A 15,264-nucleotide genomic window follows, 5' to 3' on the forward strand; every position below is an offset into this window, starting at 1 on the left:
TGGTTTAAACAATAGAAATTTGTTTCCTCATAGCTCTGGAGCCTAGAATCCCGAGATCAAGGTGTTGACAGGATTTTTTTTTTCTGAGGTCTCTCTTCTTGTCTTGCAGTGGCCATTTTCTGTGTCTTCACAGTTTTCCCTCTGTGTGTGTGTGTGTGTGTATGTCCTAATCTCCTGCTTTTTTTTTTTTTTTAAGATTTTATTTATTTATTTGACAGAGAGAGATTACAAGTAGGCAGAGAGGCAGGTAGAGAGAGAAGGAGGAGGAAGCAGGCTCCCTGCCGAGCAGAGAGCCCGATGCGGGACTCGATCCCAGGACCCCGAGATCATGACCTGAGCCGAAGGCAGCGGCTTAACCCACTGAGCCACCCAGGTGCACCTAATCTCCTGCGTTTACAAGGACACCAGTCAGATTAGATTCAGCCCTTCCTCATGACCTCATTTTACCTTAATCACCTCTTTAAAGACCCTACCTCCAAGGACAATTGCATTCTGAGATGCGAGGGCTTAAGACTTCAACGCGAATTTGGGGGGAACACCATTCAGGCCATAAACAGGGGCACTTACGTAGTTTGTAGTTTGGGGCTCTTGGAAATAGTGCTGCTGCAAGTGCATAGACGAACATGTCTTTTTGGTGAACATATGTGGACATTTTCTGTTGGGTGCAGCTCTAGGAGTGGAATTGCTGGCCCACAGAGAACGCATATGGTCAGATGCAGCAAATGCTGCCAGAAGCTATTCTTTTTTTTAAGATTTTATTTATTTATTTGACAGAGAGGTCACAAGTAGGCAGAGAGGCAGACAGAGTTGGGGGAGGCAGGCTCCCTGCTGAGCAGAGAGCCCGATGCAGGGCTCGACCCCAGGACCCAGGGATCATGACCTGAGCAGAAGGCAGAGGCTCAACCCACTGAACCAACCAGGTGCCCCTGCCAGAAGCTATTCTGAAGGATTATACCAACTGATAATCTTCATCTATTCCTTTCCACAGTGGGTGCCACTCATGGAAGAAGACTGCAGGAAATGTTCTGAGGAGTCTGGAATCCGCCTCCCTGAGAATTTCTCTGTAAGTCAGCTATTTGGCAAGGCAGTTGCAGCAAGAAAGATCAACTATCCCATGCTTCAGGCTGCTCTTGCGCTCAGAAAGAAGGGTAAGGAGCCAATACTGGCTGTTCTCTCAATCAGCCGCACTAGAACCCTTGGGATGGTTAGGTCAGAATACATCCGGATGTGTTCTGAGAGCACAGGTCTTCTGGAATTTGATGGAAAGCCATTCTTAAAAACAGCCCCGAAGTAAGTTTTATCAAATAGCCAAAAACAGCACTATCAGAATAGTAGGGGAAAAAAATGAAAGCATTTTACTTAATAGAGCAGTTTGTGCCAGAGACTGCTTGTAAGCAAAATTCTCTCCCTCCGGTGACACGTAGTAATGACCAGAAGTACCCAACCTCTTGTCACAGTGATTGAAAATCAAGGCCTTTAAAGCAACTGTGATCATCCCAACCTCTAAATGTCAAAGCGACTGAGCTGTGAGCTGGCTGACATGAACTCAGAGGATGTCAAATGGTCTGGGATGTGAGATCAAGTTCATCCAGTAGACGTTTATGTAGTGTCAGAGCCCGCTCTTTGTCACAGGCATATTTGAAATCATTCTACCCACTTAACAGTAGACTTACAGGGTCATGGCTGAGCCGCCCCATGTCCGTGTTTCTCATTCATGTTCCATGCAAAGGGTCTCACCACTGACTCATCAGTGCCTTATTTCCAGCATCCCCTGCTTCTTCCCCTTCTTGGTTAGGGAGAGAAAGCCGGGGGAATAATGCTGTCTTTGCCAACATTCCTCTAGTTTTGAAATGGGAATGCAGTCTCCAGAAGCCAAGGCAGGAATTTTGAAAGAGAGTGCAGCAGAGTGTTCAGTAACACTGACTTGGCAGGAGCCCTGGAGGGCCAGTCCAAAGGCAGGACTCTGAGCCTGGCCCGGTTCTGCCTTCACTGTGTAGCTCTGGGAAGCTCATCATGGGTCCGAGCTTCTGTTTGCTCATCTGTAAAAGTGAATGATGAGGTCTGTCCTGCTTACTCCCAAGGTGGCCAGGAGCATATGAGCTGATGAAGATCACAATCTCTTGCTCTACAGTTGCAAGGGATATTTAGCAATAGTGTTTCTGTCAGTGCTTCTGAAAGCCCTTCACGTACCCGGTTTGCTTATTCTTCTGTCTCAGTGTCAGGAGGTGCTTATGGGTAAAAATGGTTCTTGTCCCGCATGTCAGTTTAGAAGCTGGGCATCAAGAAGTTGATGCAAAGAAGAACCCTGTGTGGCCCCTTCTTTGGGGTTGTCTGTGAGGGTAACTTGAGGTTCTCGGAGCAAAGTTCTGTATCTGGTCCACTCACTGGTGACTTCTCTTTCAGGCTACACCACCTGCGTCCTCACCAACGACTGGGTGGACGACAGCGCTCAGAGGGGCAGCCTGGCCCAGCTGCTGTGTCAGCTGAGGCCGCACTTTGACTTCCTGATAGAGTCGTGCAGGATCGGAATGACCAAGCCTGATCCTCAGATCTACAAGTTTGTGCTGGAAACCATGAAGGCCAGTCCCAGTGAGGTATGTGGACACTTCTTTTGAGTGAAAGAGAATGTTCTAGAGATAGTGCACATAAGAAAAAGGGAGGAGGGAGCAGGTGGAGGACTTCTGGGGCCCAGTGGTTTGATGCTGGGTCTAGCGGCAGGTTCCCATTCTCCCAGGCCAGAATTTCCATGGGCATGGGCCACTCTCTGTGGCTTTTATAGGTCAAAACAGGTATTGTCAAACTGCTAGCCCAGCTGCTCAGTTTGCCTGTAAAGAAGCATAGACCCTGGGAGATTTTCCCAAGACCACAAGGCTGATAAGGGTCACCTTACCAAAGGGTGAGTTCCAGTATTAGAGCTGCCTCCTCTAGGCACCCTAAAGTTCTGTCTTCGTACTGTCTCTAATTATCTATTCAAAACTCTGTTTTCCTTGTATGCCCCACCTCCAGTTTTCAAAAAGGCAATTAGTCCATCCTTAAATACCTTTCCCTGATGTTTCTAACCCTCTCTTGTTGGCCCCACCCCCTCCACAAGCTGGTGGATGGAACCCTGAACTCCCTCATGGGGAATCCTTACAGGAATCCTTACCAGAATCCTTACCGGGCTTAATCCTAGAACTCATCCCCTCTCCTTTTAAACTTTGCTCCTGCTCTTCTCAACCCCTGGATAAGCCTTGTAACAGTGCTCTAAATTTTAGTATGCCTGTTAATAAAGATCTTCTCACTTCTGACTTTTGGGTTGGATGAGCTTCTTAGAAGTCTGGGCCTGCCCTAATCCAAGATGATAATGCATAATGCACTTATGCTTTTTTCTGTGACTTTAGGATTTTTTTTTAATTCTAAAATTTAAATATTTGATCGATTCAGAATTTATTTTGGGGGAAGATGATGTGAAGGAAGCATCTACTATTTTCCCCCAAGCAGTTAAGATAATTATATAATCTTTTAAGTACCATTTTTCCTTGCCAGGCGGACAACACGAATTGTCATTTATAATTGGGTTCATTCCTCAGCTCTCTTCTGTTTCATTGATATGTCTGTTTCTCTTCTAGCACCCCACTTTTTAAAAAAATTTATTTATTTATTTATTTGTCAGAGAGAGTGAATACATGCAAACAGAGTGGCAGGCAGAGGCAGAGGGAGAAGCAGGCTCCCTGATGAGCAAGGAGCCCGATGTGGGACTTGATCCCAGGACGCTGGGATCATGACCTGAGCCGAAGGCAGCTGCTTAACCAACTAAGCCACCCAGGCATCCCAGCACCCCACTTTTTAGTTTTACCTTTATTAGCTTCATAATTTGTTTTAGTATCTGCCCTTATTACGGTGCTTTTCCAGATTTGGGGGCGGGGGTCTGTTCATACATGTTGATTCCCTAGATGAATTTTAATGTCACCCTGATAAGTTTATATCCTTCCTTAATTTTTTTACAGTTTCAGAATTTAGGCTGAAACCCACACACGACTCTGGGAATCTGTACCTCTCTCTGTGTTTATGGATATGTTGATGTAATTCAGTATTTGTAAGAGTAAACAAGTATATAAAGGAAAAACTAATTCTTCACCTTGTCGTCACAAAAACCCACTATCCCCATTTTAATGTGTGTCTTTCCGGTGCTATCCCTCCCGGGTGAATTTTGCTTTGGATGAGAGTGATGTTAGTGTCCCTGCTATTTGGATTCAGGTTGTGTTCTTGGATGACATCGGGGCTAATCTGAAGCCGGCCCGTGATTTGGGGATGGTCACCATCCTCGTTCATGACACAGATACAGCCCTGGCAGAACTGGAGAGAGTAACTGGGGTGCAGGTAACTCTTGGGGTTGCGCTGGGTTGGGTTTCCCACCCCTCCTCTTGGGTTGAGGGGTGCAGGAGACACAGCAAGTGAGAGGGGGATCGTTTCCGGGAGTTCGATGCTCTTGGCGCGAACCCAGCTGCTCACCTCCTGGGTGGGTGGCCGCTCCCCACTGGGCCCTCAGTACTGCTGTCCTTGAAGAACTTCTTTCTCTGCAGCCATGAGCAGAGAAGCAGTGCTCTGAGAACAACCATCTATACTAGTCAGAGTCGGAGGAACCAAGACCCAAGGGAGGAGCAGAGACTTTGAAAGCCACCAGACTTCACTGTATTTATTTATTCTTACTTTTTTGAATTAAAAAAAAATTTTTTTTTTAGACTTGACCACTTAGAGTAAATTTTGGGAATTTAGCTATTAGGTCTGCCCCAGTGGGGTTAGGGAGCACAGACCCCTCCTGTTCTGGCTGGTCATACTGCTGGTACACGCAAGTGATTGAAACCATCTGTCACAGAGAGGATGGGGCGCCCTTCATGATGCCGCAGGAAGGCTGCCTGGGGATTAGCCCCTTCTGTTATTTTGAGTTTGCCTAAGATCTCCATCCCACTGGATCGCACTGAGCCCCAGAGTGCTGGTGGCAGTTAAGTCTTTTGCAGGAATACAGTGTTTGGGAGAGAGGGGCATACACCTGGCTGAGCCAGCTGGACGGCCCAGCCTTCCCAACGTCCTCTCAGAGGGCACTGTGTCCACTTCCCTGAGCTGCCATAAAGTACACAGACTGCATGGTGGAGACAGCAGTCTCACCAGGAGGCCAGAAGTCCAGGATCAAGGTGTTGGCAAGGGCAGTTCCTTCCGAGACCTCTCTCCTTGGCTTTTGGATGGCCGCATTTTCCCTGTGTCTTCACATGGTCTTCCCCAGTGTGTGTCCAAATGTCTTCTTCTTTTACGAGGACACCAGCCAGATTGGATTCTGACTCCAGCAGGCTTGCTTCAATGACCTCTTTTTTTAACTTTAATGACCTCTTTTAAAACCTTATCTCCAAACACAGTCACATTCTGAGGCCCTGGAAGTTTAGACTTCAGCAGATGAATTTGGAAGGGACATAGTTTAGCCCCCCATGGTAGGGACAATTGACTTTTCATCTTTTTTTTTCTAAGATTTTATTTATTTATTTGAGAGAGAGGGCAAGCATGAGTGGGGGAGGGGCAGAAGGAGAGGGAGAAGCAGGCTCCCTACTGAGCAGGGAGCCCAGTGCAGGGCTGGATCCCAGGACCCTGAGATCATGACCTGAGCTGAAGGCAGACGTTTAACCGACTGAGTCATCCAGGTGTCCCTGACTTTTCATCTTTAATGAATAAATAAAAATGTCTGTCTAATGGCTTCACAGTCGTAAAGTGTCTTGTCCAAGCTCAATCTGTCCTGCAAGCCTAGAAGTCTCATGCAGCAGAGGAGAAAACGTCCCAGACGTAGTATCCCAGCGTCCACCTGCTTGTCCCACTTACTAGTTGTCCCCTCGTCGTACGAGTCACAGATAACTGTCCTGTAATTGGGAAAGTAAGCCATGCCTCACCTGTCTTCTCCAAAGTAGGGAGAAGCTATAAGGAAGGATGAAAATTATTCCCTTTTATTTTTTAAATTAACATATAATGTATTATTTGTTTCAGGGGTACAGTTCTGAGAATCAAAAGTCTTACACAATTCACAGCGCTCACCATGCACATACCCTCCCCAATGTCCATCACCCTCCCTGCCCCCCAGCAACCCTCAGTTTGTTTCCAGAGATTAAGAGTCTCTTACGGTTTGTCTCCCTCTCTGGTTTCATCTTGTTTCATTTTTCCCTCCCTTCCCCTGTGATCCTCTGTCTTGTTTCTCAAATTCTTCACATCAGAGAGTAAGACATCCACTAGGAAGCCAGGGATACCTCAGCAGAAGGGCCCCAAGGGACTCTAGCCCTTCGGGGTCCATGTCCTGGCTCCCTCAGGCCAGACAAGGCTCCTTGCCATCAAAGGACACCCAGCTGCCCATCCCTCCTGCCACACCCTGAATCTTCTCCAGGTGCCACGGCCGTAGGGGGCTTCTTCTGATTCCCCCACTGAGGACGTCTATGCAAGGTCTTCCATGTTTAAAAAAGGAGGTACATTTCATAGTTTATTTCTTGCACCTCAGAGGTCGGAGCCGCTTCTTTCTTAGATCATACCTTTAGGACCAAATATGAGCGATCTAGCAGTAAGAGTTGCTAATATGTCACTTTCTGTGAATAAGATCACTTACTGTCCTTTGTCATTTCTGTCTCAAGACACCTCACGTGGATAAGGTAAAGAAGCCCCTTAAGGACCCTTTGTTCAGGTATTTTGTTACCTAGATGTCATATAAGATGTTATCTGTCCTCCTGGGACTCCAGACAACCCAGCTGGGGCCTGCAGGCAGAAGGCTCTTAACTGGCTGACCTCTGCCCCCTCCCACCCCAAATTCATTCATGTTAAATCCTCAGGACCTCAGAATGTGAGTATATTTGGAGATACAACCTTTAAAAGAGGCGATGAAGATAAATGAGGTCATTGCAGGTGGGCCCTAATCTAGTACAACTGTCTTCATAAGAAGAGGAGATCAGGACACAGACACAGAAGAAAGACCACGTGAGGACCCAGGTTGGAAGGGCAAAGCCAAACAGAGAGGACTCAGGAGGAACCAAGCCTGGACCAACCAAGGTGTTGGACTGCCGGCTTCCAGAACTGGGAGACGTAAATGTCTGTTGTTTCAGTCACCCAGCCTGTGGCACGTGGTTATGGCAGCCGGAGCAGACTAATACAAAGGCCCAGAGTCCGATTTTGGTGGGCATGAGGGAGGGACCCTGCAGTGGAGCCATTCAATGATGCTCTGTGCACTTCGCATTCCTGATGGTGTCCAGCATGAGCCGGGGTGACCACTTGAGGAACTGCCGTAGGGAAGAATTATAGTCACTGAAGTATAAAATCTCGCCATTTTAGAGCAGGTGGTTTATTTCTTGCTGATGTAAAAAAGTTCAGGTGGTGGTGGCCAGGGCCTTGGCTTCAGGCAGCTATTCAAGGACCCAGGTTTGTTCTCCCCCTGTGTTCTCCTGAGTCACACCAGGCTCTCAGCTGGAAGCGGGGGGCAGTAGAGAATGTAGAATCGTATGGGGATTTTAACGGGTGAGGCTGACCGGCCACGCTCTTCTGTCCGAAGGACTCGATCATGGGATGCACTGAACTGAAAGGGAGGGGGAGATGAATACAACTGTGTGCTCGCAGGAGAGGGACGGGGCTGGGCAGGGAGGACTCAGGAGCCCATGGCACATGTGCCTGTGCCAGCACTCTGGATTTCTGGAAACCGTCTCTGAGAACATTGCACAGAAGGAGGCTGCCGCCTCTCTCACTGTCCCTGTTTTCCTTCCAGCTTCCCCGCGCCGCAGCCCCTCTTCCAATCCCATGCAGTCTGAGCGACGTGAGCCATGGATATGTGCCGATAAAGGTATGTGAGCGCTCCCTCCCAGTCAGCTGAGGCCTCCGCCTCCCTCACCAGCCCATCTACAATGACATGCAGAGACATTTGTTAAATATCAAGGGTACCTGAATACCCACTGTTTACAGGGAAATAATATTTCTCCATCTACTCATTCCTTTCCTTAAAAGTCAGAAGACAAGGGTCATGCTTTAGGATATGCAAAGCAGTGTACAGATGTGGTCAGACTCCCGTGGGAAGACAGGTCACGTGGCCTTGAGTAGCCCAGAGTGCTAAAGTGCGTGTGTCTGGCCTGTATTCTGGGGAGAACTTGTTTTCGTCTAGCAGATACTCATCAAGCACTGCCTTGGTGTTAGGCTTGGGCCAGATACAAGGGATGCAGTGAGGAACAAGACAGACCCATCCTCAAAGAACCCATAGCGAGAATAAAGAAACAGAAGTGGTCATTAAAACATCCAGTGGTCAGGGTTACGGCTAGGTCAAGGCCATGTGCAGAGGGGCCCCGACTCCTGATCCAGCCAGGATACAGAGTAGGGTGTTAGAATGTCTTCATGGATTCACCCTGGAATCTTTCTTCATTTGTCATTGGTCCCATTTAAATGGGAAGCAACCTAGAGCTACAGGTCAGCTCATACGCAAAACAAGATGGGACAGTTGCTTGGGGCCAGATAGAACCAGTGTGAATCCTGGCTTTGGCACTAAGTTTACAGATTTAGATACATTTTCGTCACTCTGAATGTTTGCGTACACAGCTTTATAACGAGGTGATGCTGATATGTCCCTTCTGTGTTCTTGTGTGGATTACACTTGACCCTTGAACAACATGGGTTTGGATGGCATGGGTCCACTTATCTGAGGATTTAGTAGAGTGCAGTGCTGTAGATGTATTTTCTCTTCCTTGTGATTTTCTTTTTTTTTCCCCCTTGTGATTCTCTTAAGAACATTTTCTTTTCTCTAGCTCACTTTACAAGATTATAGTATATAATATACATAACGCAAAATAGGCCTTCTTCACCTGCTATCAGTACCACTGCCCATCAGCAGGAAGCTAGTAGGAATTGAGTTTTTTGGGGGGTCAAAAGTTAATATGCAATTTTCAACTATGCAGGTGGGGGGTCAGTGCCCTTTATACCCACATTGTGCAGGGGTCAACTGTGATTCAAATAATGCACGCGGACCACGGGCCATTGTACCTGGTGGCTCTGTGCTCGGTCACCTGTAGCTCATGAAGAGGAGAGCTGGTGCCGTGAGCGGGCTCGTCTGCAGACGCGGGGGAAGCCCTGCTGCCTGGAGGACAGCCCCTCAAGGATTTATTGAGTATTTGTTGTTTGTGGGTCACAGAGAGAAATACCGAGATGAGTGGAGTGTCCAAGACCTCAGGAATCTTGTAGTCTACGTGAGATACACGTTCCCAGCTCCTGCAGTTCCAATCCAGGATGGGGTCCTTGTCTGGTGGCAGTGTTCTGGCAGTCTTGGGATGGGCTCTGTGAGGGTGGAGGCTGCACCAGGGAGTGTTCAGCGGTGGTGGTGAAGTGGGTGTGAAAGGATGAGTGGGAACTGGATAGTAGGAAAAGGCTGAAGCAACTGTGAGCATTAGCCCAGCCTCTCCTGTAACCCTGGATGCTGCTGAAGGGGTGAACACTTCCAGAGGTCCCTTAAGACCTCGTCTCCAGTATCAGTGAGGACTGGGGGCTCTCAGCCTGTGGCATGGGGTCTGGCCTGTGGCCTTGTGTCTTCAACCCTGTGGACATAATCCTCGTTTTCTGGCTTTATGGCAATTTTATTAACATATCATTTTTTTAAAGATTTTATTTTTATTTATTTATCAGAGAGAGAGGGAGAGAGCGAGCACAGGCAGACAGAATGGCAGGCAGAGGCAGAGGGAGAAGCAGGCTCCCTGCCGAGCAAGGAGCCCGATGTGGGACTCGATCCCAGGACGCTGGGATCATGACCTGAGCCGAAGGCAGCTGCTTAACCAGCTGAGCCACCCAGGCGTCCCTATTAACATATCATTTAAAGGATGGGGAAGTACATGCATTTGCTGAGCTACTTGATGCTGAGCAGCAAAAAGGAGTCTTAGTTTAGGATCCATTTAGAGCAGGGGCAGGTTAGGATCATGTCACCAGACATCAGTACTACAGCACTTTGCAATATAAGGAATAGAATCAGATCCTTCCTTTGCCAAGTACTAATAGACGATGAAACAGATTCTGATATGACTGTAGACCACGATAGAGTTTGTGAAATGTCAGCCTCATGTTTTCTCAAGCGGAATAACTCGCTGGGAATCATGAATGAAACTTCTGGTTTGGAACACAAGCTTGGAGTAATCTGAGATGCAGCTCTGTAGAATTCTTCCAACTAAATTTCCATATGCAAAGCTTATTTCTCCCAGTTATTTCCATTAGAAAGTTGGAGATACATACTTTTGAGGGAAAATAGGGCACTCTGATTGGACACTGCTTTAGTTGGTGTGCTTAGACCACATGGTAATAATTGGAGGAGATTAAGTACTAAAACAAACCATCCCAAACCATTAAGTACTAAAACAAACCACCCATCTAGTACTTAGATTAAGTACTAAAACAAACCACATGGTAATAATTGGAGGAGATTAAGTACTAAAACAGACCATCCCAAGCTTCCGTTGGCTCAACATCAGGTTCATTCCCTGCTTGCTTTAACAAAATAATCCTAGTATTCCACATGTTAACATGAATATTGGCCTTCTGTGTTCCTATCAAAGGCTTTATTGCAATTTGGCCAGTTGTGTCTTCTTGAACATCTTCTGGCATCGGGGCCTTGAGCTGAGAAATTATGAGGTCCGGCAGTACCCGGAGGTGGCCCAGAGTGGTCTGCGGAAGACAAACTGGTTCTGTCCAGCCTGGTGCTGTGGTCACTTCTGTTCACCTCTCTTTGCTACAGCCTGGGGTGCGTCTGCATTTTGTGGAGCTGGGTTCTGGACCTGCTGTGTGTCTCTGCCATGGATTTCCTGAGAGCTGGTTCTCTTGGCGGTACCAGGTAAAGGAAACTGAGGGAAGGTCTGCTCCAGTCAAGGTGAAGGAAGAGGAAGGTATAGATGGTGTTGCCTAGTGTAGAACGCCATTAAGAAGCTGAAACCTCTGAGGGTTTTGAAGGGGCGGGGGGTGGAAGGTTGGGAGAACCAGGTGGTGGGTATTGGGGAGGGCATGTATTGCATGGAGCACTGGGTGTGGTGCAAAAACAATGAATACTGTTACGCTGAAAAGAAATGTTAAAAAAAAAAGAAAGAAAAAGAAATGTAAAAAGAAAAAAAAGAAGAAGCTGAAACCTGGGGCACCTGAGTGGCTCAGCAGGTTAAAGCCTCTGTCTTCGGCTCAGGTCATGATCCCAGGGTCCTGGGATCGAGCCCCTCGTCAGGCTCTCTGCTCAGCGGGGAGCCTGCTTCCTCCTCTCTGCCTACTTGTGATCTCTGTCTGTCACATAAATAAACAAAATATTTAAAAAAAAACAAAAACTGAAATCTTGGGGCACCTGGGTGGCTCAGTCGGTTAAACATCTGTCTTCAGCTTAGGTCATAATCCCAGGGTCCTGAGATCGAGCCCCGCATCAGACTCCTTGCTCAGTGGCGAAGCTGCTTCTCCTTCACCCTCTGCCCTTTCCCCAGCTTATGCTCACTCTCTCCCATGCTCTCTGTTTCTCTCTCTCAAATAAATAAATAAATAAAGTATTTTTTAAAAAAGAAGAAGCCGAAACCTTACAGTGGAGCGTCATCTCCAACGATGACTGTGATACCTCAGAAATGTTGGAGCCAGAGATGGGTCCAGACCTCAGAGCTGTGCTAGACAACATGCCATCTTTGCAGATGAGAAGAAGGCAGATTCTTCAGTACTCCTTATGCCACCTGCCGGGAAATCTTTGTAATGAATATAGAAATCTCCAAGGTCTTTGCTAGGAAAAGTGCTCTCTTAGATGTAGTATTAGATGCAGTACACAGACCCTACCACTGTCCATGTCAGCCCTATCCAGGTGGGCTCATTCCAGCCTCATGGCAAGGATCCCAGATAGTGCTACGGGGCACTTTGAGTTAAGCCATTTACAAGACCATGGATAGAAGGAAGCAAAGGAGGAGTGTCTGTAAAGGACTGATGAGACCACTCTTGGGTGTCCCTGAACTCTTTGTTTTCCAGATCCCTGCTCTGGCTCAGGCAGGTTTCCGGGTACTAGCTCTGGACATGAAAGGCTATGGAGAGTCGTCAGCTCCTCCTGGTAGGTTAACTGTCTCCCAGCTGCCCTATGTTGGTTATCCCTCTGACTGTCTAAGCTCTCCAACTGTACTCTTTCCCTCTGGTCCCAGGTCAGAGTGGACAGCCCTTAGAGGGAGTCCGACTTTGCCCTTCTCCTTTCCTGTAGTGACCCTTGTCTGTACCCTTTGGGCTCAGATGTCTCTGCTCCCGTACTCTGAATGAATAAAAGAGACCCACTTGCCTGTGCCGCGAGGAAATCTTGTGCTGGATGTGGGGTACAGGGTGTATAGAACTTTTATAGAACTTTTCCTATCCAGCAGAACTCTGTACCATTAAGCACTAATTCCCCATTCCCCTTTCCCTAGCCCCTTGGCAACTACCCTTCTGCTCTCTAGGAATTGGACTACTCCAGACATCTCTTAAGTGGATGATAGAAAATTTATCCTTTTGTGACTGGCTGATTTCACTTAGCATAATGTCTTCAACATTCATCCATCTTGTAGCATATATCACAATTTCCTTCCTTTTTAAGGCCAAATAATATTTCATAGAATGTACAGACCAGGGACGCCTGGGTGGCTCAGTTGGTTAAGCAGCTGCCTTCGGCTCAGGCCATGATCTCAGCGTCCTGGGATCGAGTCCCACATCGGGCTCCTTGCTCAGCAGGGAGCCTGCTTCTCCCTCTGCCTCTGCCTGCCTCTCTGTCTGCCTGTGCTTGCGCTCTCTCTCCCTCTCTCTCTCTGACAAATAAATAAATAAATAAATAAAATCTTTAAAAAAAAAAAAAAAAAGAATGTACAGACCACATTTTGTTTATCCACCCTTCCACCGATTGACATTCAGTTTTCCTCCACCTTCTGGCTGAAGTGAATTATGCTGCTGTGAACATGGATGTGCAGATATCTGCTTGAGTTCCTCCTTTACAATTCTTTGGGCTGTATACCCAGAAGTGGAGTTGCTGGATCTTATGGCAATTGGTAGGCCAGATCCTTAACCCAGTGTTTATGGATCCCAGATGGCATCTATCTGAGAATGGACACTGGGGGCCTATGAACCCGAGTCCATGTGTGGATTTACAAGCACTTTCCTGGGGCGAGGGAGTCTGCTGCTTTTATTGGTTTCAGAGAGGGTCTCAGTCCCAAAATTGTTAAGCTCCCCAGGTGGAGAGAGGAATATGATGCAATCAGCCATGCTGCTGGCAGCGGTACCCAGTGAGCCAGACCAGCTGCTCACCACCCCTTCTCTGAGCTGCTGCCCCCATGTTTAGGGCAGACTTGTCGAGGTTGAAGCCAGCTGATGGAAACTGGCACTCAGGTACCCACCAGCCAGACCATTCAGCCTGTCATGACCGGGGAGTGTGCCATGATTGTTCCCTAATTGCCATGGTTCCTACTCCGCAGCCGCTTACTACCTCTTCCATGGTGCATAGGCACTTCAGACAAAAAGAAAGCTTCTTGTCCAGACAGCCGAGAAAGACAGTGAAGGGTTTTTTTTTTTCCCCCCAATTTAATTATTAAAATGTCTATTTTCATTCAGCTAGACCATGATCTTCCCTGAATCCTCTAGGGATAACTTAGTAATTAATTTATCATTCAAACCAGAACACCATGAAAAGTAAAAGAAACACTATGAGTAATAACACACATAAACAGAACTGTTCTGGATGAAGTTAGACTTATAGTTATCCATACTCTAATTATAACTACTTTTTTTAAATTTTTTTTTAAGATTTTATTTATTTATTTGACAGAGAGAAATCACAAGTAGGCAGAGAGGCAGGCAGAGAGAGAGGAGGAAGCAGGCTCCCTGCCGAGCAGAGAGCCCGATGTGGGACTCGATCCCAGGACCCTGAGATCATGACCTGAGCCGAAGGCAGCAGCTTAACCCACTGAGCCACCCAGGCGCCCCTAATTATAACTATTTTCTAACAACTATTTACAGGGTGCCTGGGTGGCTTAGTCTATTGAGCGACAGACTCTTGGTTTTAGCTAAGGTCGTGGTCTCAGGGCTGTGAGATCAAGCCCCATGTCAGGTTCCATGCTCAGTGCAGAGTCTGCTTGAGATTCTCACTCTCCCTCTCCCTCTGACTCTCCCCCATCCCGTGCTTGAGTTCTCTCTCTCTCCCTCTCTATAATAAATAAAATCTTGGGGCACATAGGTGGCTCAGTGCGTTAAAGCCTCTGCCATTTTCTCAGGTCATGATCCCAGCATCCTGGGATCAAGCCCCGCTTTGGGCTCTCTGCTCAGAGGGGAGCCTGCTTCCTCCCTCTCTCTCTCGGCCTGTCTCTCTGCCTACTTGTGATCTCTGTCTGTTAAATAGAATCTTAAAAAAAAAAAAAATTAAAAATTAAATTAAATTAAATTAAATCTTAAAAAAAGGAAACAATAATTTACATGTTAACTATTGCTGAAGGTAACATGTAACATGAGTTCTAAAGCCAAGTGTGATGATTTGGAATGCATACATACACACTGCAGATCATTTGTATATAAATTTTTTATCATTTGGCAATACATTTTAAGTAACAAATTGTTTCCCCTGAAAACTGTGAAGCTGTTGTCTCACTATTTTCTATCTTCCCTTGTTGCTATTCAAAGATCCCATGCCATTCAGATCCATGAGTCTGTCTATGTGACTTTTTTTTCCCCTGTACTTTCAGTACCTTTAGGATCTTGATCTTCTTGTGTTATAAAAGTTTATGGTATTGTGCCATGACATGGGTCTCTTTTCATCCACTTCTCTGGGTACATTTATCTTTCAGTTCTTGAAAGTTTACTTGAATTACTTCTTTGATAATTTTTTTTCTTCTGTTTGTTGTTGTTTTTTATTTATTTTGTTTTGTTTTGTTTTGTTTTTTGCCTCCTGGAATTGTTGCTGTTGTTAAAATATTCGTACTACCCAAAATGATCTATAGATTCTGGGAAATCCCTATCAAAATCCAATAGCATTTTTTACAGAACTAGAAAAAAACAATTCTACAATTAGTATGGATCCACAAAAGACCCTATATAGTCAAATCAATCTCTAGAAAGAACAAAGCTGGATGACTCACATTTCCTGATTTCAAAATACGTTACAAAGCTACAGTAGTCAAAACAATGTGCTATTGGTGTAAAGACAGACATACAGCCAATAGAACAGAGTAGAGCCCAGAAATAAATCCACACACGTACAGCCAGTTGATCCTTGACATAGGTGTCCAGGACATACACTAG

The 15,264-nt window shown here is 46.5% G+C and overlaps 1 protein-coding gene across 1 annotated transcript in view; it reads left to right on the plus strand.

Annotated features, from left to right (window-relative positions):
- EPHX2 (epoxide hydrolase 2) overlaps positions 1-15,264 on the plus strand; it is a 62,065-nt gene that overhangs the window by 13,665 nt on the left and 33,136 nt on the right. The window contains exons 3-8 of the mRNA XM_044224993.1: positions 989-1,148; positions 2,404-2,594; positions 4,237-4,359; positions 7,757-7,831; positions 10,748-10,843; positions 11,992-12,070. Of these exons, the coding sequence (XP_044080928.1) occupies positions 989-1,148; positions 2,404-2,594; positions 4,237-4,359; positions 7,757-7,831; positions 10,748-10,843; positions 11,992-12,070 (724 nt within the window). The remainder of the gene's footprint in view (positions 1-988; positions 1,149-2,403; positions 2,595-4,236; positions 4,360-7,756; positions 7,832-10,747; positions 10,844-11,991; positions 12,071-15,264) is intronic.

Source organism: Neovison vison, chromosome 11 (genome assembly GCF_020171115.1).
Source record: "Neovison vison isolate M4711 chromosome 11, ASM_NN_V1, whole genome shotgun sequence".
Classification (NCBI taxonomy): Eukaryota; Metazoa; Chordata; class Mammalia; order Carnivora; family Mustelidae; genus Neogale; species Neogale vison.